The 25,474-nt window shown below is 37.0% G+C and overlaps 1 protein-coding gene across 1 annotated transcript in view; it reads right to left on the reverse strand.

Moving 5' to 3' along the window:
* The window catches only part of LOC149083492 (limbic system-associated membrane protein-like), a 35,298-nt gene extending 11,308 nt beyond the window's left edge, over positions 1–23,990 (reverse strand). Inside the window, exons 1-5 of the mRNA XM_089234013.1 lie at positions 23,744–23,990; positions 21,994–22,153; positions 18,301–18,434; positions 4,394–4,528; positions 4,102–4,245 (exon numbers count right to left, since the gene is read on the reverse strand). Of these exons, the coding sequence (XP_089090139.1) occupies positions 4,102–4,245; positions 4,394–4,528; positions 18,301–18,434; positions 21,994–22,153; positions 23,744–23,795 (625 nt within the window). The 5' untranslated portion in view covers positions 23,796–23,990. The remainder of the gene's footprint in view (positions 1–4,101; positions 4,246–4,393; positions 4,529–18,300; positions 18,435–21,993; positions 22,154–23,743) is intronic.
* Between the last annotated feature and the right edge of the window lie 1,484 nt (positions 23,991–25,474).

The following is a 25,474-nucleotide window of genomic DNA, read 5'->3' on the forward strand; positions in this document are numbered from 1 at the left end:
AAGTATCGATATTAAAGGAGCTTTTAACAACCTGACCTATTCCTCAATAAACCAAGAACTGTCCAAAGCTCCCCTCCCTAACAATATTAAATCAATGTTTTCGGACCTCCTAGCAAATAGACATGTCTTAATCACAACACTGGAAGGCCTGGCGGTTAGAAAACAGGATATTGGCTGTCCACAGGGTTCGTGTAGCGGGCCAGCTTTATGGAATCTTGTGGCCAATCAAGCCCTAAAAATCCCCCTCCCGGAAGATGCCCATATCCAAGCCTTTGCTGATGACTTTGCCTTTGTGATAGGGTCAGTAAATGTATCACAGCTAGTGACAAAGGCAACTAAAATTCTTAATGATTTTTCGAATTGGCTTAATGAACATAACCTCAAAATCTCAACAGAAAAAACACAATTTCTCTGTTTCACAAAAAATAAATATTCCCCCTAGGATCAAAATTAATGGTAAAAATATAAAATGTGAAAACAATCTCAAATATTTAGGCGTAACCAACCAAAAAGACCTCGGCTGGCAATCAAACATCAATGAACGCAAACTAAAAGCGACTCGCTTCCATTTTAAACTAACAAAAATAGCAGGAAAATCCTGGGGCATCTCACAAAGCATTAGGAACACTATCTACAAGACGGTGGTCGAGAGATTCTTGGCCCAATGGCGCCTCAGCTTGGTATAGGCATCCAACCAAAAAAAAAAACAGGCCTTAGATAGTGCACAGAGGAAATTTCTTTTAACAATAACTGGAGCCTATGACACAACAGCTACGCTCGGACTCCAAGTGATCACAGGCAACTGCCCACTACACCTAAAGCTCCAAATGGAAGCAGTCTACACAAACGCAGTTAGGTTTAGGAAAAACATTCAACCAGAACTTCTAGACTTCGACCCCAATAACTTTGAAGCACGGGAGCATGGCTGGCACCACCACTTCTCCTGCTCAACTATCCCCAATCAAATTTCGATTGACGGCCACGATATAAAACTAGCAAACACCCACATATACACAGATGGCTCCAAAACTGATGAAGGCGTCGGCAGCCTATTGTGTATACACAAACAATACAGAAATACAAACGTGGCAAGCAGTGCTAGATAAAAACAATAGCAACTTCCAAGCAGAATTGTTAGCGATAGAAGCAGCTGCACAATACGCAACGGGAGCAGAAAAGTGAATTTTAATAATAACTGATAGCCGCTCCTCCCTTCAAGCACTTCTAGATCCAACAAATAGAAACACAATAGTACGTGTATTGAGGAGGCGTCTATTAAATAACCAAAACATTTTCCTAGGTTGGACCAAGGCCCATGTAGGTAATCTTGGAAACGAGAGAGCAGACTCTCTAGCCAAAGCTGCAATCAACTGTGACAATAAACTTGATAACCCTTTCCCACTAACGCTCCTGAAGCGACAACTTAAACAAGCAACCCTCCAGAAGTGGCAGCAAATTTGGGACCAAGGAACAACAGCTAGGAAAGTGCACGAAATTGTCCCTCGAGTCACATACAACACACTAAACTGGAATAGGGAGGTGACTATCTTCATAACAGGACACGGCCCATTCCCTATATATCTACACGAACGGAAACGCCGCCGAACAGACAAATGTGACGGCGGTATGGTGGGTACTCCTGTTCACTATGCAACAGATTGCAAATTTACAAAACATCTACACATGTACAAATATTCCGAAAACAATGGTTCACTCAAATAATCAAAAACAAAAACACAGCAGCAAGGGTTACAAGCCTTGTCAGATATATACACGGTAACGAAAAATAAGAAATCTGTCCACCAGATTTATAAAATAATGTTTTAAATGTTGCAAAAATAAGTGGGAGAAAAAACAGAAATGGATAAAAACAACAACAAAAATCATATCCACATGACTGCCACTACTAATACATGATATAGCATGTACTAACGGGACCCGAACAAGAATTTTTATGACATTCCCGTTACAATGATGTAAATGTGATAACCACAAGTGTCCTTCATGCCGCTATTCTAGCTAGGGTGCTAGGCGGGACGACACGAATGGTTTGATAATAAGCATTACATGTAGTTTATATTATATATATATATTCATTTTTTTTTTTAAAATATAAATATAACCAGCCAGATCGAGTCAACCAAAACACCAAGACCGAAGCTGATCCTTAGCTAAGGCTCTCTCCAGACAATCCCCCATTTAAACCAAGCCCACATTGCTCACCAAAATAGGTTTAGGGCGAGACGACTCGACCTGGCAGTTATATATATGCATATAAATGTGTGTATTTCTCTTTCCTCCATTCAAGTTGTCCATGCATTTCATGTCTACAACACACGTGCGTACTCATATAGTCCTATTCATGTTGCTAAGCGAGATGCCACGGGTGCTCCCTAATTGCATATATTCCCCCACACAATACTTCTATTTTGTATATTTTCATTAAATCCACCGGAGCGAGTGAACTAAACCCAATAAAACTGATGCTGGCTTCTAGTCGCAACTTATCAAACCCATTTGCTCACCAATAAGGTGTTCAGTGAGATGACTCGCTCCCCCAATGGATATATATATATATATATATTATTTCACAATAAGATTCTCATTTCTTTTTGTATCCTGTGTATATAATATGGCAAGCATAAGATAACAGATGAGATGACATGCGGGGGGGGGGGGGGGGGTGTGCTCATAAAACATACCTCCATCCTAATATGTGTACATTCATCTTAACTAAACCCTGAAACTTCTCCAACTCCTAATCCTATCTCGTCTGTAATCACCACAAACTTTGTTAATCGCGACAGTACACAATTGTCCGGGGAAAATATGTTGTAAAAAAGTTTGTATGTTTTTTTTGACACTAAATAAAGTGTTCCAGACTCTGCCACGAAGCTGGGCTGGAAGAGATCTCTGCAACGGGATAAGTCCAGTGGCAAAGTTCTGGCGTTCATTCATTCATGTCATGTCTAAAACTGTTTTTGACATCAAAAACCCAACCCTGTCAGATACATTTGACTCCAGATCAGAAGTATGCTCCGAAATGAGTATAATGTTGCTTCCTCTGTACTAAGGAATTTTATAGGCATTTCACCATCAATAAAAGTAATAAATGCACAATATTCGGGAGGGGAGGGGGCACTCAAGGCAAAAGAAATTCCAGAAAATAAAATTAAAACAGTAGAGAGAGTGTATAGAAAGTAGTCATCAACAGCAACTCTAGAACCCACTAGAATAAAAGAATGGTGATGTGCTGGGGACAAAAAATAGCATATGTTGTTTTCCATTCTAACCCCCGAAACTCCTCCACAAATACACATTTGAGATGTTTCACACCATTGCTGTCACCCATTTTCTAGTAAACAAAAAGAGGGAGAAAAATGAAGAAGAACAAAGTCACTTTATCTCAGAGTGGTGGTTTCATACTGACAACACTTGGGGTATCTCATCGCTCTAGATATGTGGTGTCCTTAGTATGAGACCACCTTTTTAAAACTTCCATAATTTGATTTCAACAAATAGGGCAAAACTATATAAAAAACCATCTGCAATTTTCGAAATTAATTTTAATAAATTTTAAAACAAGTATCAAACTAGTATGATGCTGCCATCTCTGATAGAAAATCTAAATCTGAAGCTAGTTAATAGATACAATGAACATTTAAAGAAAAATTGCAAAATATTCTGCAAATTTTTTATTGTTCATTATCGCCATGGAATGAACATCAAGTAAAAAAGGATTTTTCCGCAAAAAAGTAAAGATTTTTTCATAAATGAAAGTGAAATCATCATTTTATCTCACTAAGAAAATAAATCATCAACTATAGTCCATTACCATTACTACAAGCAAATCGAAATTGCAGGAAGGAAAAAAAAGCCATTGGCCCTAAAAACCTAAAGACCTATTAGAAATAAAAAGGACGGTCATTCAACACACATCATCTCAATGATTCCATTGCCAAGAGGTGAAATCGATGTGACTTTTTGGCGAAAATTTCATCTAATGTAGAAATTTAGGATATTTAGCAGATATGTGTACAAATTATAAAACATGTAAATGAAAAAATTAATTAATATGAATTCATGAATGAGCCAACTCACAGTGCACTTCAAAATGTATGGCCATTTGCTTCAGCTGCGATGTCAAAGGTTCAGTAAGAAATGCTACACACTCATATAATCCAGCGTCATACCTACTAGCATTGATCACAGTCAGAGTATGACCCTCTACAATATACTTTGAACCTATAAAAAAAGGAAATTCAGAAAAATACAATAGCATCTCTCTCATTGAAAGTATCATTTACAAAATTTTCTGAAATATGACTCATTTTTCCCCCCTGAAAATTTTGCACCAAATACAGAAACCAAAATAAACCACTTAATTACTTACTATTATATAACTTGGTTCCATTGAAACGCCATTCAAAATTCGGTGGAGGATCACGCCTCACATGACACTCAATATGAGCAGTCTTGAATTCTTCAGTGTGCTGAACTTTAGGCGTACTTCCGAAGTTGATGGATTCTAACACAGAAAAAAAAAAAAAATTAAAAATACACATTTTTGAACTTCTGAAATGAAAATCATGCAAGCAATTCAATGTTTTAACAAAGCCATTTCATTGGGCAGACAGCCTAGCAATTTTACTTGCGCACCAGCTCTCCGCCCAGAAGTTTCTCCCTACCACTAGGATGTGAAAAAAAATTCTGGGGAAATCCACTGAAATTTTTTGGAATGAAATTAATATCCCATTCCACACATTACTTACATCAGGTGTTTCAAACATTTGACACATTTCAATAAAGCCTAAGCTATACTGCATTTTACATGCCAAAGATCGTGGAGGCTACTTGTACTGCACATAATTCATTAAGGACCAGGGTTGGCAGGTTTTTGACACATGGCAGTTTTTGACGGTTTAAACTGTCACGTCAAAAACCCTCCATCAAAAACATCAAATATTGCTTTTCAATATAAAAATTCCCATTGGAAATACGCAAATTAATTGCATGTAATGCTTAAAGTGACTATATTATACAAAGAATAAATATTTAATATGATTCTAAAATAATTGTCTACTCTCTACAAAATTATTTTTTTGCAATGGCTTTACAATTGAAGCTGTATTCACACATGCAGCAGCAGCAGCAGCACAAAAAAAATAAATAAATAAAAATAATTATAATTCTGAATATAAAGACCTTTAATCTACATAAAAAAGGGTGTTTTGTTATTTAACTTATCTATCAGGTTACAAAAACTATTTGACAACATTGACAATAAGTTTTTGACTATTTTAATACTGATTTATAGTTTCTGAAGTCTAAAACCTAACTCTGTGATGTCCTCTATCATACATATTTTGAATAAGCAGCTCTATCCCACTTAGCAAATTGAACACAGGTAATCAGTAGCTTAGATAAAATGAACCACAAAACTACATTTTATGTGTTCTAGACTTATGTTGAAAAATTCAAAACTGCAAATTATAATTAACATTGTAATAAATTAATGCTTGAAAATAAAATATTGTAATATGCAAAAAAAAAGTAAGTTTTTCATCATGTTATATACACCTATTGTGTTCAAAACATTATCAAAAGGCATTCATTTAGGTTTTCGACAGGTTAAACCAGTTTTTGACGTCAAAAACCCAGCCCTGTTAAGAACCCCTGGCAAACAACATTCAGGAAACTGCTTCTGGTGTAGAAAAGCATGATCATATCTGTTCAGACTGCGAGGAGATAGCGGGTTCAATTCCCCTAGGGGGCATGTGAATTTTCTTTCCGAAATTCATCTCTGCTTGGTAGGCCTATCCACTCGTTCATACTTTATTTTGGAGATTAGTCCAGTCCTGCAAAGTAGGTACCCAAACAAAAATTATTTTGTGACTAAGGAGGATAGACTGTATCTGAAAAAGACCTCAGCATTTGAAAATCAAAACTGAAAAACAATACATGGCAGCAGGTCAACATGGAATAGACCTTGGAAAGGACCACAGCCTCACACTCTTGAATTATCAAAGAACGCTCCAATTTGTAGCAACAATTTTCATAATTAAAAGTTACAGTAGACACCCGTGTGCTACAGAAAGTTACAGTCAGACTAGGGTGTGCTGGATTAATGGAAGTTGATTTTAAAAGCCCATTCAAATACTATAAACAGGGCTCCCACTCAAAAAATTAGAAAAAATAGGACACAAAGGGGGGGAGGATTACCCCACCCATGCCCTACTATTGTATTGTCTGCAAGGGTACCCTACCCCCCCCCCCAGGCAAATATAATCTCATGGCACAATAAATAAAAATCCCTCAAAAAAACTTTTTGATTTTTAAACAAATTTAGAAACAAAAAAATTTCATAGCACTGTTTCAGTATCCCATAAGATTGACTCGAGCCAAAGCAAAATGACAGAAATGACTTGTAGGAAAAACAACTTTGAGCAAAAACAGAGTTCTAGAAACCACATATAATTCTTTTCTGTCTCTCCTTGCAATATATTACATTCTTTTTTTTCAAGGAGTCTGCCAAAGTCCAGTCTATCAACCTATCTTCCTTGATACACAGCAAATTATGAAGACATATAAGTTATTTAAAAATGACACTCCTTCAAGACCACTTCCAAAAGAACAGTGCAAAATGTGTAAGCTACTAAGTCCAATGTAAATAGGTCAAGGTGAACCAGATGGGTTTACTGTGTGGCAGAGTTTCGCCAACGCTTGGCGTTAAAAGTGACTACGCAGATTACGCGTGCCAAGCAACCGGAAGAAGGAGAAATATACAGGTGTTGCGAGTCAGTGTAAATAACATGTTGATGTTTTTTCGTTAATGTGAATTTTTGTAAATAAATTAATTTGGTGATTGTTGACAAGTCGTCTTATAATCAGATTAGAGTGGAGTCAGATGTGAGATATCAAATCAACACGGTCAGAATCCCAAATGTGGTGACCCCGATGAACGTTTTTCACATGTTCATATAGACTTGATAGGACCACTTCCTCCGTGTCATGGTTTCTGTTACTGTCTAACGATGGTAGATAGATTCACGAGATGGCCTGAGGTAGTGCCACTATCTGATATAACGGCTGAAAGTGTCGCCAGAACATTGGTACATGGGTGGATTGCACGATTTGGTACACCTCAGAGGGTAACATGCGACAGGGATGGACAGTTTGAATCTGGTCTTTTTCAGACTCTTTCCCGAATGCTTGACATCCAAATTGCAAGGACAGCTGCATATACTCCACAGTGCAATGCAATGGTGGAAAGGTTCCATAGGCCACTCAAGCAAGCATTGATGTGTCATATGCTAAAACAAGTCCTGGAAGGCCTCGACTCAGACTGGTATGAAGCTCTCCCATTGGCTCTATTAGGTTAAGGTCAGCATACAGGAGTTACCTTGATGCCTCAACAGCCCAGCTGCCTTATGGTTCCTCACTTAGTCTTCCTGGTCAGCTGTACGATGATCAGCCATTATCTAACCCTCTCGACATTGTCCGATTGCAGAGGATCATCAGCTCTCTGAAACCAACGAATCTTGTGCGGCATGGACTTCCAAAGATTTATGCCTCGAAGAAGCTCACCACCTGCACTCATGTCTTCACCCACCCTGGTCCCTTCAAGAAGTCTCTCCAGTGCCTGTACGAAGGTCCATTCTGTGTTGTGCGTAGATTGACCAAGAACCTCGTGGTGGAAGTAAATTACGAAGAAAAGGTGGTCAACATCGACAGATTAAAGCCGGTATTTTTGCTGTTGGATGAAGCCGTTCAGGATGACTCATCACGTTCCTGATAAGTGATAAGAACAAAACTTACATCTCCCGATACGGTCGCAAAGTTTGGTTTCGTCTCACAAATGAAGTGTGAGACTGGCGGGGGAGTTGTGTGGCAGAGTTTCGCCAACGCTTGGCGTTAAAAGTGACTACTGTAACGTGCGATGGTCCCCTGGCGTGAAAGTCTGAAGTCGCCGTCACATAAAAACATGTATGCTTATTTTTGTTGCTATTCATCGGCAGCTGTGATCGTATGGCGACGATTAAGGCCGATAGTGATGATGTCCGCCTGCGATCGCATGCAAATGAGGTGACCTTGAAGCCGATTGGCTTGGTTAGACAGGTGAGGTCGGAAGTTTTTCCTTTAAATACCGGCTGTACTTTGTAACATCTCTCACTTGCACTCTTCTCCCTTTGTTGTATTCATTCAACTGAAGCCCTCTAGTTGGACGGTTCTCCATCTTGCTACCATATCATTTGGCCTTAGGCTGGGAAAATGATCCAATAGTTATTGAAAATGAAATAGTTTATAGTGTCTGAATTTGTTTCCCGGCAAGTCTGGAATCGAAAGCATTATTTTATCTTCATAGTCAAAAATACTTCATTGCTGATGATAGACAGAAAATAACGTAGCGGCTGGCCTTGTCAAGGCTACGTGCAGTAACATAACATCTTGGAGATCCGGCCCTCAACCAAGAGGTCCCCTGGAGCTGATCGAGGCGATCCGGCTCTCAACCGAGAGACCTCCACTGGTACTGACGGGGCTACGCTGCGCCGAAGTGACTATCAACATCGGACATCCGACCGGCATATAAGATTGACTATTGATGACCATAAACCGGCGAGACCGTATATTTTTGTCAATGTCAAATAGAGGGTTTTACGTTGAATTAATCTAGTGTTAAAATTGTGTAACTTATACATTCGAACCTAATAAATAATATTTTCATGCGAAAGTTTATTTGTGATAATTTTCCACTTGTCGTTTGCTACTACAATTACTGGATATTTCGAACCGGGCAAGCAACTCCCATAAAGGACGTTGCCCTACACCGATTACGCGCGCCAAGCGACCGGAAGAAGAAAAAAAATATACAGTTGTTGTGAGTCAGTGTAAATAACATGTTGATGTTTTTTCGTTTGTGTGAATTTTTGTAAATAAATTAATTTGGTAATTGTTGACAAGTCGTCTTATAATTAGATCAGAGTGGAGTCAGATGTGCATTATCAAATCAACACAGTCAGAATCCCAAACTGCACTGTCCATCCTATTTTAAAGGGATTTGTTTACATTTTACTGCTCAATGCTAGCGTCATCTTTTTCGACACAAATGAAGCATTTCCATCTCTAGCTCTTTGCAGAGCTTTGTAAACATTATTTATGCCTTTGCATGCCCTAAAAATAAAATGCAGAACACAATTGAATGCTATTTGTTAGTATCAGGATCATAAAATGACTCCCCAAGGGGGTCACGAGGAGTTCAAATGTTATATGGGGGGGGGGGGGGGAGAGGGGGAGGAATAATCGAGAACAATTTTCAGCAATTTACCAAATTCACGCTAGAGAAGCTGCAGATTACAGCTAGTTCAAAATATGTTTTGAAAAATCCCTTCTTAGTGAGTCCCTAAATTATAAAATAAAACTTACCAGTCAAAATTCATGTTAAACCTAGAATAGGCCTATGTATCTAACGGCTTTGTTATGCAAACTGTAGTTTAACCTATATGCAAAATGTGTGCCCTGATATTTTCAAGGATTAAAGTAAATACTGTACAATAAACAGTCAATACTGTAAATAAAAAATTTAATGTACAATAAATAGTCCAAAACCATTAAGTAGTAAATACAAAATAATTTGTTACATCCAGGTAGAAGGTTTTAATGGCTACTCAAAACATTGACAAAATGAGTTTTTGAACCCCTCAAACTAAGCAACAGAAAAATTGATAAACTAAATGGTCCACCTACACCAGAGGTCTTCAACCTTCTCAAGTCCCAAGCACTGCCTGTACCCATCATAAAAAGAAGAACATCCCTTACAGCAAGTTCGACATACGAATGCATGAAATCAGGATGATATCAATCAGTGAATGCAATTTCTACGACTTATCTAAGTGCAGTGTTGATCAAGTGCCCGTGGGCACAAAATTAGGCATGAGCATTGAGCACACTAGGTAATCAGGGAGCACAGTGGTGTTCACGAGCAACGGGTTCAAGATGCCTGACATACACCCCAAAACAATTATACAATTTCTGCTTTGGCACAATCTACTACATCATATATATATGATTCCCTCTTCATGACCATTGACCATATCTTGTATAATGGTCAATTCATTGTGGTTCGAAAAAAAAAAAAATGGACACAATATATATATATATATATGGAGCCAAATGTCAAATTTCTAGAGATAAACATTTTTTAGCCGTCTAATGTAACTTCATAGATGCCGACTCTCCTACTTCAAAAATATGTAGTTTATAATGTGATGAGATATTTCGCACAGAAGGATTTTTTTGGGATTGTATAAGGTAACCATATGACCCTTTTTTGAAGAATGTTCTCATACTTTTCAGCAGCCCAATTTTTTCTTTTTAAATGAAAAATGCCCAATTTTTTTTTAACTTTTATTCAACACTATTTGAATTTTTTTTCCCTTCGCTGAAATCAAGGCTCAGTTGTTTTTGCTAACTGAAATTATGACTACAAATGTGAATATTGTATTTCAAATACTTGTCATATACATATATTGAACATTTCTTTTTTCATAGAATTCACTATGATTTGCAGTAGCACTTCATTTCCCATTATTAGTGATTTTCTGGCGATTTTATCAATAACTGGCAAATTTTGCTTACTTTTGCCACCATATAAGGCAATAGTTCCTGTACTTTAAATCCTAATTGCCCATATTTTACTCAAGAAAACGTGGTCAGCCCAGGATTGCAAGGACTGTAAGCATGTTTCATTCAAATGAAGAGCAATTTGAGGATTTCTAGAGATTTTTCTATAAAGCTACGAAAAATGTCAAGAATCTCGTTTCTGACCAGAAGATTTTAATAAGACAAAAATCGGAGGCATTGGCACCTACTCTTTTAATTGTCTAGAATTTAAAATTTCAATACACAATCCTTCTTAGAATTTATATATTGAAATGGGAATCACATAGATACCGATTATCAATTAAACGATCCAAACACAATTAAAAGGCAAATTATACAAGACTGATTCATTCACTTGAAGACAATAAACACCTCCAAAAAGTAAGGAGTTAAATCTAATCAATAAATAAGAGCTATAAAACACTTGCACTATTAAACTTGTTTTATGAACAACAACCTGTTTACGGCCACAATGAGAAAAGGGGAGAAGAATTTATTTCAAATCTTGACCTTGAAAATCACCATTAGCATTTCCTGTTTCATGATCTTGGGAGCCTTGAATCACATGACGAATATCAATGAGTTTCCACTAATCTTGATCTTTATATGATTTAAAATTGCCTGCAAACAAATGCTATCTGAAACAAACTGTCTGCGATAGCTGCAGTTTTAATCTACCAACTACTGGGCCAAAAATTTTATCTACTAGCTATTGACTAGAAAATACCAAGGTTTTCAACTTGGGAAATGATGTGATTGTCCAATAAGTAGTTTTCAACTCGTTAGCAGATGTCACTCACGTTGGTCTATGGCTCCTGAAACTTGTTTTTCACGCGGCTGTAAAATTTGAGATTTAGTGCTCACCAGGGTTGGTAAAAAAAAAAAAAAATTTTTTTTTTGGTTTAAACCAGTTCTTTCGGTTTAAATAGCATTTATACATTAAAAACAATAAAATTTCTAAAAAAACCTAATAATTAAAATAAAATGTTTATTAATGTAATTAACACTATATATATATATATATATATATATATATATATATTTGCATATTAATCTATAAATATTTCTTACATTTTAACAAAAACAAATTTTCGCAATTTAATTATTTTATAGCTTAACTCAAACTTGTGACAATTCTTAATGCTAATATTAAACTATATAATAGTGATATTTTCTCCAGTAAAAGGAAGCTATTAGCAAAAACTATGATAAAAACTAGTCAAATACAATATGTTTAATGAAGCATAATTAATGCAGATTAATTAGCTATGACTTACGATATACAGGGATTATAACTAAAGTTCTGATTTCAAAATACTGTAAAATAAAAACCACTAGTCAGAATGACTTGAAAATTTGCATGAATATTTCTGAAGCAACAGAACTTTGGGTGGCTACACATTCTGATGCCTTTCCCATTCGCCATACATAAAGGGGGGGGGGGGGAAATAGGGTCAAAATGATATGGTTGCAGAAAATAGATTATATCGTTGGCTAAGTAAGACATTTACTTGTATAATTTTATGTTTTTTTCTTTCCCCCAAAAAGAAAATTTCATTGCTTCAGAAGTATCCATGCGAATTCTCGTCATTCTGACCAGTGGTTCTTATTGTATAGTGTTTCGGAATCAGAACTTCAACTACAATCACTCTGTATATAGCTGATTATTTTACATAATTCCCTTGCTACTATTCAATAGAACCTTGATTAATAATGGTGAGGGGATATTTGGGATAATGGTGAGAGTAAAAAACCCAAAAAATTATTGAATATCAAGCCTTACCATACAAGATGTGCTGCTTGTTATGGAAAAAGAATGAAAATGTCTGCGAGGTAAAATGTAACTACTTTGTCTTTGTCCTTTAGGGGGCAACTGATGTCTTTATAGGATAACTTCTTTGTGGGGGGTGGGGGGACAAGAAAACACACAAAAGCCTGTGAGACATTACATTACACCCCTACATTTACATGTGTGATGTAATTATCATTCATGAATTTGCTAACGATTTGAGAAATTTTGGTGCTGTTTGTAACTCCAAGTAATTAAGATACTTTACATGAAAAATATACATATATTCAGGCCACTTTTATATGATTTTTTGAAAAAACCGTTTGAACCATCTTATACCATTCAAAGATATATCATCAAAATGTACCCCCAAGAATAGAAAATGCGATAAGAATGAAAAATTTTGGCCAATAATGAACCAATATGGTATTTTTTAAGGGAAAAATTATATTCAAGCCAATTTTATGTGATTTTGGGGGGGGGGGGGGGAAACACACACACACACTTGATTAAAACCACAGTTTAAATCAGTGTTTCCCAAAGTGGGCAAGATCGCCCCCTAGTGGGCGATGGAAAGGTCCAAGGGGGCGAGAGAAGCCACCCATAGGATCCTATGGGTTCGTTTGAGTTGGAGGGGGCGATGAGAGAAAAATTTCTCCGAAGAAGGGGGCGATGGAACAAAAAGTTTGGGAAACTATGGTTTAAACCAAACAATTCTGGCACTTCAGTTTCCCATTTCCGGTCTTCAATTCATCTTACCAATTGGATAGGATGTGAAAAGGCTGAATTGATGCGGGCAGTGTGCCACAAAATTTGTCTTTTACCCACCCCCAAAAAAGAATATATATATTTTTTGATCTGACACAATGGCAACAATTTGCTTTTTTCATAATGATGTCATGGTGGGAAAAGTCATGGGACACTTTCCCCCCTTTGACAAACAAGCCCGACATATTTTAACCCAGAATAGTCATGTCTAATGAGTAAACACCTCCCTTACAACATTTAAAGGAAAATAAAGAGAGAGAGAAAGAGAGAAATATTTGAATACACACAGTAGAACAACAAGTATTTATGTGATGAAAGTAAGGACAGGGAGAACAGTAGCTTAATAAAAAGGATATCCAAAAACAAAAGCAGGGATGCTTTGTTTGATACAAAAACAAATCGGATGGTTCTGTGCTGATTCCAAAGTGACAGTAAACAATCAACTTCATGATGGCAGACACCGAATTCCCAAGATCAGGCATATTTAACAAACTACGTGGTGTATCATATTTCTGCACCTTGGACATCCACAAAGCATGTTTGCATTTAGCAGTCAATGAAGACAGTGCAAAAGTTCAAACGATGTCTACACATCAAAGTGCCTATTTGGCAAAATGATTGTTTTTTGGAATTAAAACAGCACCAAACGAATTTCATTTCTTCATGGATCAGTTTGTTTAAGATTTAGATGGAATAACTACATATTTTGATGACTTAATTATACAAGGAGGACTTATGAGGAATGCACAACACATTTGCTGAATATACTAGATAAATTACGAAGATATAATTTGCATGTAAATATTAACAAATGTAAATTTTTTGAAAAAAAATTAGAATATTTTGGACATGTCATAACTTCTAAAGGACTGAACAAATCTCCAGCTAAGATTCAAACTATACAAGAAACACCCGACCAAAAAATGTTGACAAACTGAGACAATCTCTGGGCTTAGTTATGTATTACTTGGAATTCATGAAGAGTGCATCGAGACTACCTCATCCGTTAAACAACCTTCTCAGGAAAGGTATACCATTCAACTGGACAGCTGATTGTGAAGTAGTATGGATAAATATCAAGTTTGAAATTTCTAGTGACCAAGTCCTCATACCGTTTACTCCAGGACTTTCATTGGCTTCGGCTACTGATGCTAGTTAATATGGTCTATCCGGAATATTATCCCATTATTATGTCTGATGGAAGTGAACGTCCAATTGCATCCTCCTCAAGATCACTAACAGCTACCGAGAAAAATTACAGTTAGCACGATCGAGAAGCTACAGCGGTATATTGGGCATGCAGAAGTTCTATGATTACATCTTCGGTCGAAAATTCACATTAGCAGTGGATAAACCAATGATGACTCTTTTGCATTCAGAGAAAAACTTCCAGCATTGTCATATACAAGAAGGTTACGGTATACACATTTACTTTCCAACTTTGACTATAACAACAAGCATAGAAAATCATCTGAACACGCAAAAATTTTCTTTCTGATAATATATTTCTGTCGAGACAATTACAGACGTGCCAACTTTTGGAATCCAGAAATCTGGAGATTTTCCCGAAGGGGGTACCCCCCCCCCCCCCATAGACTCAATCAAAAAAAATTTTGAATTTTTTAAATCAATTATAAGAAAAAGTTCAATTTCTTCCCCCCCAAAACAGGTTCTGCATTGCCCCCCCCCCCCGAGCAGAATATAATTCCATGTCAGTCTTTCCATGCAGAATAGAGAAATCATATCTATATACTGTTCATAAAACATAAGTTTCCTTTCATGGATGCTATCAGTGATTGATAATTGTGGGTGTATGAACTCTTAAAAGCTTTATATTTAGCTTTATATAGCTTAAAGTTTTATATTTTCTTTCTGAAGACATATTTAATCGGAGGAAACAATTAAAAACTTCAAAATACAAAGCTGCTGATGAAAAAACTTATGTTTACAGCACGGCTGTTAATGGAATACAATAACGATTATAACAGGAATATCGGCAACCAAGGTCATGCCCCTTATAAATGATTGCCATTATACGCTAAGTAAACAACAAAGTCACGTCTTTGCCAGTTGCTTAAATGCATTCACCAAGACTTTTTTTACGGCTACTTGATGGGAATGACCATGGGCGTTTTCCCTAACGACGAAGGCAGTCATTGACATCACGACTACGCGGTAAAATTTAATTTTCTACGAAAATCCAGAGTCTCCAGCCTAAATCCAGAGAGTTGGCAAGTCTGCGACTAGTAGACTTTGTCGAGAAGTCCCTTACCACTGACAGGTGTACAAGTCAACACTGTTGATTATGAATATATATCCTGTAAGAATCAATGATCAGACCCATATCCACAAATACAATTACTTCTGAAGAAATCCGGAAAAAAAAAAGAAGAAACAGAACTGGATGATCTTTGTGAACTAAAGAAAAATGTGATGCAAGGAACTTTATATGACCCAGAAATAACATTACAGGAAGGAATTCTACTTTGTGGACAGCATGTAATAATACCTAAGGCACCTCAACCAACCACATTTCAAGAACTACACTCAATTCATTGCAGAATTGTGAAGATGAAAGCACTCGCTCGAAAATACTGCTATTGGAAGAATGATTCAGACACAGAAAGTTTAGTGAAAAGTTGCAAGAACTGTTGTGACATCAAGAAAAACCCTCAGAAAGTTCCAGTGCACAGTCCAACAAGAAATTGGTAACGTCTTCACATGGACTATGTAGGACCCTTCATGGGACATTTCTTACTTGTCATTGATGCAAAGTCTAAATGGCCAGAAATCTATTACATGAAGAAAGCTAAAGATTCTGCTACTACAATTAATTTCCTGCGAGAAATATTCAGTTCACATGGACTGCCATAAATTCTCATTAGTGACAATGCTTCAATTTTCAAATCACAAGAATTCTTGGACGTCTGCAAACGAAATGGGATTCAACAACAATTGATAGCTTCTGGTCATCATCCCTCAACATATGGACAAGCAGAACGTTACTGTTAAACCCCAAACCCTAAAGGCAAAACTGAAATGTATAGAATTTGAACGAGGGACACTCCACAAGAAATTACGTAAACTGCTCTTTTGGTACAGAGCTACGGCAGAATTATTGTTGAGAGAGAATCTCAGATTTCAAACCTACAACTCCAGAGGCATACAAGAACAAAGCAACACAGCCAGTCTTCAACAAATTTTTCAAAGAAGGAGATAGAGTACAGTCAAGGAATTAAACTCATTCAAGCCTATGGAAGTATGGAACTGTTGTTTAATGATCGGGTTGTGTTCATTACCTGGTTAAACTCTATGACGAATACATCAGTAAGAAACATTTTGAACAGTTTCGATGGTGTGAACTCAACAGACAGTCTTCTCCAACTCCTATTCGACTCTCTCCTATTCCTATGAGACACTTCCCTCAGAAGAAATCTGTCGTCTTCAATGATCATGTAAGTCAACGAGCAATTCCTGCAGTTTGTCAACACAAGACTCATCTATGGACTTCATCATCCTCTACTGAAACAGAGCAAACTTCTCAAAATTGAAAAAATGGAACTCCTCGATCATCAAGAACTGTTTTTGCTCCAGCTATTTCCTCCCTATCATTTCTACAGCAACCACACATTATTTTACATTTTTTATGCAGAAAATTGATATTAGTGGAGATAAGGAAGATGAAACACCGGAAAATACATATCCTGATCTGTACCAGATCATTAAAAAAAACTTTTATCACAGCTACCACTTTCTTAGAAAGGGTATCCACCAGTTTTTGGAAAAATTTGATCATAATAGTGAGCCAGTCTCACTCAGACTTATTTCAGCTTGGCTCGCAGCCATAGTTTCAGCTCGTTCCAAAGGTGCTAAAGAAATTTCAACTAGGGCTCTGGATAGACCATTCCAATTCTTAAACATCCATCTCAAGATATCAGGTGCATAACACAAAAAATAGCATGGGCTGTGTTTAATCATGTTGAAACATGCCCCACCCTCAAACTGTTCCTACAGTGCGGCAGAAAAAATTTTGTCCAAAATGCAATTGTCCCCAAAAGCATCACATACCAAAAAGTTGAACGCATGTCGTGAAACAATCTCTCCAAAAATTTCAAAGAAAGTAAAAGAACTCTTTTGGCTTGTTAATACAAACCATTCTACTTTCGGGGTAAAAATATTGTTATGAAAATTATTGATAGCAGCACATTCAGTTGTGAACCCCTCACAATTTACAAACTTGGTGTCCTGTTGACAAATGAGAAACGTGAAGGTATAGCACAAAACATCCAGATTTTTCTGGAACATTGATTTTCTGCCCATCGGGTAGTGCAGATGATTCGGAAACTGTGAAATGGGAGTTTTTTCAAAGCTTCCTATAAAAAGTTATGTGATCACAAGAAAGTAGTCTGTTGTTGGACTTTATCCTCAATGCGAGAACTTTATTTGTAGTTCGCTCTCTGTTAGCATGTTTTATCACGATCACTGCTTGTGAATGACTGTAAATAGCTGTTTTCTGTGAAAAAATTTGTGACATCCTGAGAATTGTTTATCCTCTGTTTGTTTCAAGGACTTGTGAGACATTATCTGGAACCATATGATGCTGTGGTCAAAGTGTCACCCAAGAATCAAAGGAGCAGAAGGCCTATACATATAAGAAACAACATAGTCACCAACAAAAGCTGTGTGTATCATACTGACTGCCAGGTCACTATGGTAACTGAAAATTTAGTATTGGTACTAAAATTTCCATGTGATTACTAAATTAGAGGCTGAAAAGAACAAAGAATTTTCAAAACTTATGTTAGCATGTGAAACATGGAAAGGAGTCCCTCAAGTGTGTGTGGGAGAGATTACTTTGCACCATGTTCCTTAAGGCCACCCACTTTGCGTGACAAAACTTAAGACACTGGTCATAACCCATATAGTGAAAAACCTTGCTAAAATGATAAATCACTCTACAATGTTTTCGGGCTTGCTTGGGAGTGTGTTAGTTTTTTTTTTTTTTGGTCTGCAGATTATTGTTATATCAAGGTTTTACTGTACATAATTTTTCACAAACATAAAAAAAATTAATCTGAACATACTATACACCACCAAATCAAACGATATGCTATTCTGGACATCACTGCAAACATATTTGCCAGCGTCTTCTTTCTGTACGCTCTCAACGACAAGCTGCAAACCTTGCTGACCATTCGCTGCAGGCTGAAAATGAATCCTGTAAGAAAGAATAGAATTTTTTTAAATACTTCATGACAACAAAAATTTGCTTTTTTTTTTAAAACAATAATACAAATACAAATACAACGCCACAACAGGCAAATTGCCCAACGAGGTGGCTGACTTAAGAACATCATGGATCCCCGAGCCATTTTTTTGGAGGCCCTACCTACTACTGCTACACCACACGTGCACCCTGTCCACACAACCCCCCCCCCCCCGCGGAACCCCCAACGAATTGGTACATGTGGGAATGTGCGTGTACATGTAGTGAAACCTGACGTGAAGTTTTTTTTGTTTCTCTGTAATGCTTGCTATGTGTAGTGCTGCCATCTGCCACCAGTTTTTCTAACTATGAGTGAAGTGTTATGATTGAACGATTTATCGTTGTAGGACTGTTGCTCTCTGTGGCGAGACTTTTTAACGGGGAGATCGGCTCACCTTTGCGCCTTGAAGTTGGGAACCACAGAAAACCAACTTCAGCCGACCACCACTGTGGGGTTCGAACCAGGATCCTCGCATCGCGAGTCCGTCACTATAACCACTCGACCACCACAGCGGCTGGATAATAGTACACATCAAGATTTTTTGACAAATGTAATTAGTATAACAATGTTTTTTCTTACATGAAATAACAATAGGTACATTGTATGCTTGTATGCCGCTTAAGGTGATCACATCGGGACTCAGCGTTTCTGATAATAATAATCAATCAAAAACTACATCCAAAAAAAAAAATCCAGATTGTATGATGACCATATGTTCCGTTTGGTCAACAGGACGAATGGAAATGGAACAACTTAGTTCTATTTTCTTACATAACCAGTCTCAAAAATGTTGTCATGCGCTTTAAAAAAAAAAAAAAAAAAAAAAGAGAGAAAAAAAGTTTTTTTTCAGAAACTGTGCGAAGTCGAAATGGAACATTCTAATGTACATCGTGAATTACAATGCTTTTTATAGAGCATGGTAGGTAAGTTCAATAGATCCCTTGTGGAAGTCTTCCTGCCGAGGAACTATGAATGCAGTCAGATAAAAGACACTAAACATGAACTGGGAAGAAACATTTTTTTTTTTTTTTAAATCTTACACATGCCTCCACTATAGGAAAGAAACTGCAAAACAAGCGCTACAAGTACAGGAACCAACCATAGCGGCTATTGCGGCCTGTACGAAACCTTTAGTCAATAAGGAAGCCTTGTGACCTTGTATATAGTCTCACAGACTGATAACAATTTTATAGGAGGGTTAATGAGTCTGGTTTCAACCTTTAGGTTCAAAACATGCAAAAAAAAAAATTTACAACCTAAACCATAGTCCTGATAACCATAATCAAATTTTTTTCTCTATATTATGGTATTAATCTATTCTCATACTTTGCAGAAGTGATAATTCTCATGATTTGTGATCATGATTGTGAGAAGTGATATGGCTAGGATTTTTATGACTTGAAACTGCGAGCATATACTCTATAAAAAATACATTTACGCCCTACGAAAATTAAAAATATGCCCTTTCTAAAACAAGAAAAATTACCTAAAAATGTGCCGTCCCATTCAGCATTCATACATATGCTCTAAGGATCGAAAATGTCTGTCCTCTGTAGTTCAATGGTTAGAACACTCGCCCGGACAGTGAGAAATTGGTGGTTCGATTCCCCACAGAGGAACGTTAATTTTCTTTCCGAACAACATCTCGATTTCCGCTTGGTTATCCAGGCTTTCGTACTTCGAATAAGCCTATTAGTTGCATTTGCTTGAATGTAACCGATGTGCTTATTGGCTGCATTTTTGAAGTTTCATAAAATAACTTTTTTGTAAACTTTTATAGTGTAATCTCTGACTTGCTGCCATATTATTTTGGGGGGGGGGGAGGGAGAGAGAACAGTAGAAGAAGAACTTAAGGGATCATCAGGAAACCTTGAGGATAAGACTTTAGTGCGCAACAGGTTTATTTCGTAAAATTCTGCCTCTAGCTTGAAGAAAGAAAGGGGAAGGAATTTGTATTGTCACTAGGACGAATGTAAAGATGTTCTGAACACTTTAGATCCTCCTTTGTTTTTTATCTCAACCTTGTATCTTCTGGTAGAAGATGGGATAACAAGGAAAAAAAATTATTTCTCCTGAAAATGTAGAAATATATATAATACCTTAAAATTTTTAAAATATGCATGCTCTCATCATAAAAAAAAATAAATATTGAAATATGCTAAAAACAATAATCAAATTCATAGAAATCCTAGCCCTAGCGAAAACAACACCAGAATGATAACACTGCCCATGATTCTAATAAGCAGCATCTATACTATACACTATAGAAATTACAACGATACTCTGCAATAACAAGTCAAGTTTAGCACTTCAAATATGAGTATCGATTTCCATAACAATTTAGCAACTACACATCACATCTCCCTTGTTTACTGTTTTACTACTATTTCGGAATACTAAAATATTGCAGAGCTGCCAAGCTTGAAGAATCCGAATTAGAAAGCTTTTTGTGCAAATCAAAATTCCTTACAAAATCACACACAGACAAATATAAAAGTGATTTTTTTCATAGACAAAAATTAAATAGTAGTAATTCCTCCCCCCCCCCCCCCCGCATAACATAAACTCTGAGAAATAACATCGCCCTAGCCATTTGCTCAATAGTGGATCAATATCATGTAAACAAAAAAAAATAGGGATAGACTTATCCTTTAGGGCTGGCTTATTGGAGAATTTTGTCTTTTCCTCGCCAAAAAAATATTTTCTTGGGTGTACTAACGTCACAGATTCTTTTTCAAAGTAAATTCTCTGTGAATAACTTCCCTCTTGAAAGTATGGATTTTTTTTATCAACCATGCACGCCCATCATTTGGGGGGGGGGGGGGCGCAGTTCAAATCAAAAGCCAGTCTGACTATTGAAAATACGACACGAATGTCGCTCTTCACTTGTTAATACAAGATATACAGAAGACTGGATGTTGAGAGGATATTTATTATTTGAGATGTTAATTTTTTTTTAAGGAAGAAATATTCCCACATATATACGCTCTAGCGAAGGAAAATCTCTATCTCCTCTGTAGCTTAGTGGTCAGAGCACTCGTCCGGCAATCGAGGGACCCGGGTTCGACTCCCGGTAGAGGCAGAGAAGAGTTTTTCCTTCCTTAAAAAAAAATTAACATCTCAAATAATAATATCTTCACAACATCCAGTCTTCTGTATATCTTGTATTGAAAATACACTAAAATATATATTATACATAGAGTACATGTTCTGTGTCCCCCACCGGAAATAGTTGAAACGACTGCCCTGCAATCACGATCAAAATTTGAGAGATAAGAACTTTTCAGAAGTCCAGGACATGAAGTTAAAAAAGAGCCTCCCAGAAAACCCACAGGGGAGTAACTTGGCAGCTGTGTTATAGTAATCAAAACATCCAAAGAATCAAAATAAGTCATAGAAAAACTTCAACTAATCAGTAGCGCTATCAAAGTTTTACACAAAACAAACCAAGTTCTGTAATTTTCCACATTAATTCATGTAAAAATTAACAGAGCGTCATAACCCACTCACCTGCCAGTGTTTGCAACGATGTCAGTTCCATCCTCGGACATCCACTTCAGTTGGTCAACTGTATTGTCTGCGGTCAAACAAGTGACGAAGAAGCTTTCCTCTGTGAAGTACCCATGCTGGCTCTTTGATGGCTGCAAGTATAACTGTCCGGATGTCACTCCTTCGGTGGGAAAATGAAAGCAAAAAATATAGGCCTTTTATACAGAGCATATGTAAATAAACCTAATTTACAAGCATCTTGAACAATAGAAAAAAATTAGAGAACAAACTCCACTAAATCATGCAATTAAAACTCATAATTCTTCACTTAAAATACTGTGGTAGAGTGGTGCATCATGGTCTTTGACAATGAAATTCCTCAGGAATGTGCTTACGCGAACCCACTTTCTCAGAACACTTTAGTGGCAGTCAGATTTACCCTTGGCAGAAGTTTATTCAATATGTAAATGATTTTCTGGGCTAGCATGTATAAAGCTAAAATGTATAAGGGTATAAAAAATGAGGGCGATAGCCTTCTATTTATACACGAAAACTCTAAATTATTTCAGCTTTTTCCCTAAGTACGAATTTGAGTGAGAGTGAATTTCCTGTTTATTTTTGAGAGTTTTAAACCCATAATAAAAGAAAAACTCCCTTAAAAATGAAAATAATGAACTAATGAGATATGAGATAAAAGACATGAATGATAAATGCAGAGCGTGCAGGTGCAGCTGAACCAGGCAACTAAATTTTAGGGCCTCACAACGGAACAAGAATACTTAAGTCACATTTTGGCTTTTCCATAAAGCAACAGCTCAAAATTCTTTCCAAGACAGAAAACCAACAAGACTAGGATTTTGACCCCCCTCGCCATGAGTGCAAGTGGGTTTGGTGCCCTGGTCAATAAGGAATGCTTAAGTTCTTCCTTGAACAACATATTTCAAAACTAAACTAATTTAGTCTAAACTAACTAGTCTAATTTAAAACTACTTAATCACAAAATAGGGAGCCTCCTCGTAGTTTACGCTACACTGCCTTCAGGTCAACCAGATACTTAAGCCTGTCCCTGGGTAAATGAAACTGTTCATGAAACTAAACAAACATGAAAGCAAAACGTTTCTAACAGAAACACGTTTTTTATAAGTTACAAGTTTCACATAAAGTAACCATTTCCATTGCATTAGGACAAAAAAAAAAAAAAAAAGCTTGAAAGAAAGAAAGAAATGCCTAAAATGTAGGACACAGAAAATTACACACAAAAAATTGAGGACATGTCCTCACTCAGTCTCCCATTTAGAAACCTCAAATTATCTTAGGGAGAGAAAGCTCTTTTCAAACAAACTCATTAGAAACTTGTGAGTGGGAGTTAATTTCCTCTTTATTTTCCAGTTTCAAACCCATAATAAAAGAAAACTCCCTTTCAAAAAAAAAAAAATGAATATAATGAACAAATGTGAGGGAAGACATAACTCTTAAACGAAACTTCATGTAACTAAACCAACGTGAGTGCGAAATGTTTTAAACGGAAACAGGATTATAATTTCCAACGGTTTCACATAAGAAATCATTTTTCGATCACAATTATAACGGTCTAAACTAATTTTGTTTTTCATAAAAAGTACTCATTAAATAATGAGGAGAATCAAATGCACGACCGATTTCTAGTGTAAAATCAATCAATGCTAGAAACGTAGCAAATAAAAACTATATCTACGTGTTTCTAGTACTGTACGTAAGTATCGGGCACAAAATTAAAAAAAGAAACACCCACCTGAAACGAAGATCATCGAAAGCATAGTTGGCAAGAAGAGAACGGCCATCATTATTCCAGACGACAGAGAGATTCCTACTTAATTAAAGAAGATGAGATTTTCTTCAATGAACTAAATAAAGTTTCAAAAATAATAGTAATAATAAATAGTCGAAAAAGGAGGCGAAGTCAAAAAAAAAGGAAAAAATCGACGACCAACGCGTACACACACACGCTAACGATGACGACGATGGATGGTAGTGCCAATGAGAAGGAAAGGAGGAGGAGTCGGCACACACACACACACACACAAAAAATGAAAAGAGCTAACCGTTGGCTGGCTAACCCTGGTTTTCGTGACGTCATTAACAATGCAACTATTGTTCTCGTCTGCTTGGCGTTGCGGTCTTGGTTGTGGTCGTTTCTAGAACTTCGTATTTCATTCCTAATTTGTGTAGTTTTCGGATTGGCCGCTAGGTGTTCAGAAATACTGGTAATCATGAGTTGGCTTGACCTCATGCATCATGCCACATCATGATGCGCTGGACCGGGGAATCAGCTTACTCTTTTCCTGTAAAAAATTATGGGGAGGGGCAGGGCCATCTTAAGAGCACCATGGGCCCCTCGGACAATTGATTTTTCTGAGGCCCTACCTGGCAAATTCTAAAAAAATTCAATAACTTTTCATTTTTATGAGGCCCCCCTGGCCGTGCCCGGGTGGACCCATGCGTTGAGACGGTACTGGGGAGGGGGGGGGGAAGATTCCTACCTTATTTCTCCTCTAAGATACTGGCCACTGGAGACAGAGTGCATTTTAGTTCAGTTACACCTCTGACCATATCACCCGTATTACCGGAGGATATTTTGTACTTTTAAGTTCGGCCATTACGCCTTATTTTCTATAAAAAAATTTTCTTTTTTTTCGCGTATTTCCAAAGAAGCCTACAAAAATTTTGATATTTTACTGAAATCAAGGATGACAATTATTTTCCCAAATTATAATAATTATATTATGATATTGATGCTGAAAATAGAAAATCAACTTTCTCTTGTAGAAAAACCTCGACGTCTATAGCTATGATCGGCCTGGTGCAAAAACAGCTTTGCCCCACCATAGTGAATTTATAGTAAGAAGAAAACAAAAAAGTGATAAGAAAATCATCCCTGGCTCTGTCGGTCTCACCCTTGTGGGGGCCGTGGGTCTTGAAGACAATTTTGAGCTACGTATTTGCTTTGTTAAAGTTAAATCAAACGTCAAAGAACGTTATGTCAAAATGTAAGAGAAGTATTTTCATCCCGTTTCCACCCCCCTCCCTCTAAAATTTTTTTTACGGTCCAGTGTGGCCGCACCCTTTGCACTTGCCGAAGTCAACACCACCTATAGAACATAGGTTCTATAGGTGGAAGGGGTTGATAGAGCCCCACAAGGATAAGGCTGATAGAGCTCAAACCCTGGAACAATTATCTTTTTTTTTCCTTTTTCATATGATAAATTCACTATTTATAGACCCGGAAAAGTTCTGGCTTGGGGGCATGCCAAAGATCCCAGTCAAGGATTTGGATGGAACATGTCCACAGCCCCATTATCGTCAATATCAAAGCAATTTGCTACCGTTTTAACTTCGAAATGGAATTTGCATTTATGACTGAAGTGGTTCCTTGTGCAAAAACGCGTTGGCACGTAGTAAAGAAAGAAAATGCGATAGACAAAAAAAGAGTAAACTGTTACGCGGCCAGTCTACATGTCTATCG

This window comes from Pholcus phalangioides, unplaced genomic scaffold (genome assembly GCF_987345545.1).
Source record: "Pholcus phalangioides strain wild (caught in Gottingen) unplaced genomic scaffold, Ppha-v1.0 ptg000008l_1, whole genome shotgun sequence".
NCBI lineage: Eukaryota > Metazoa > Arthropoda > Arachnida > Araneae > Pholcidae > Pholcus > Pholcus phalangioides.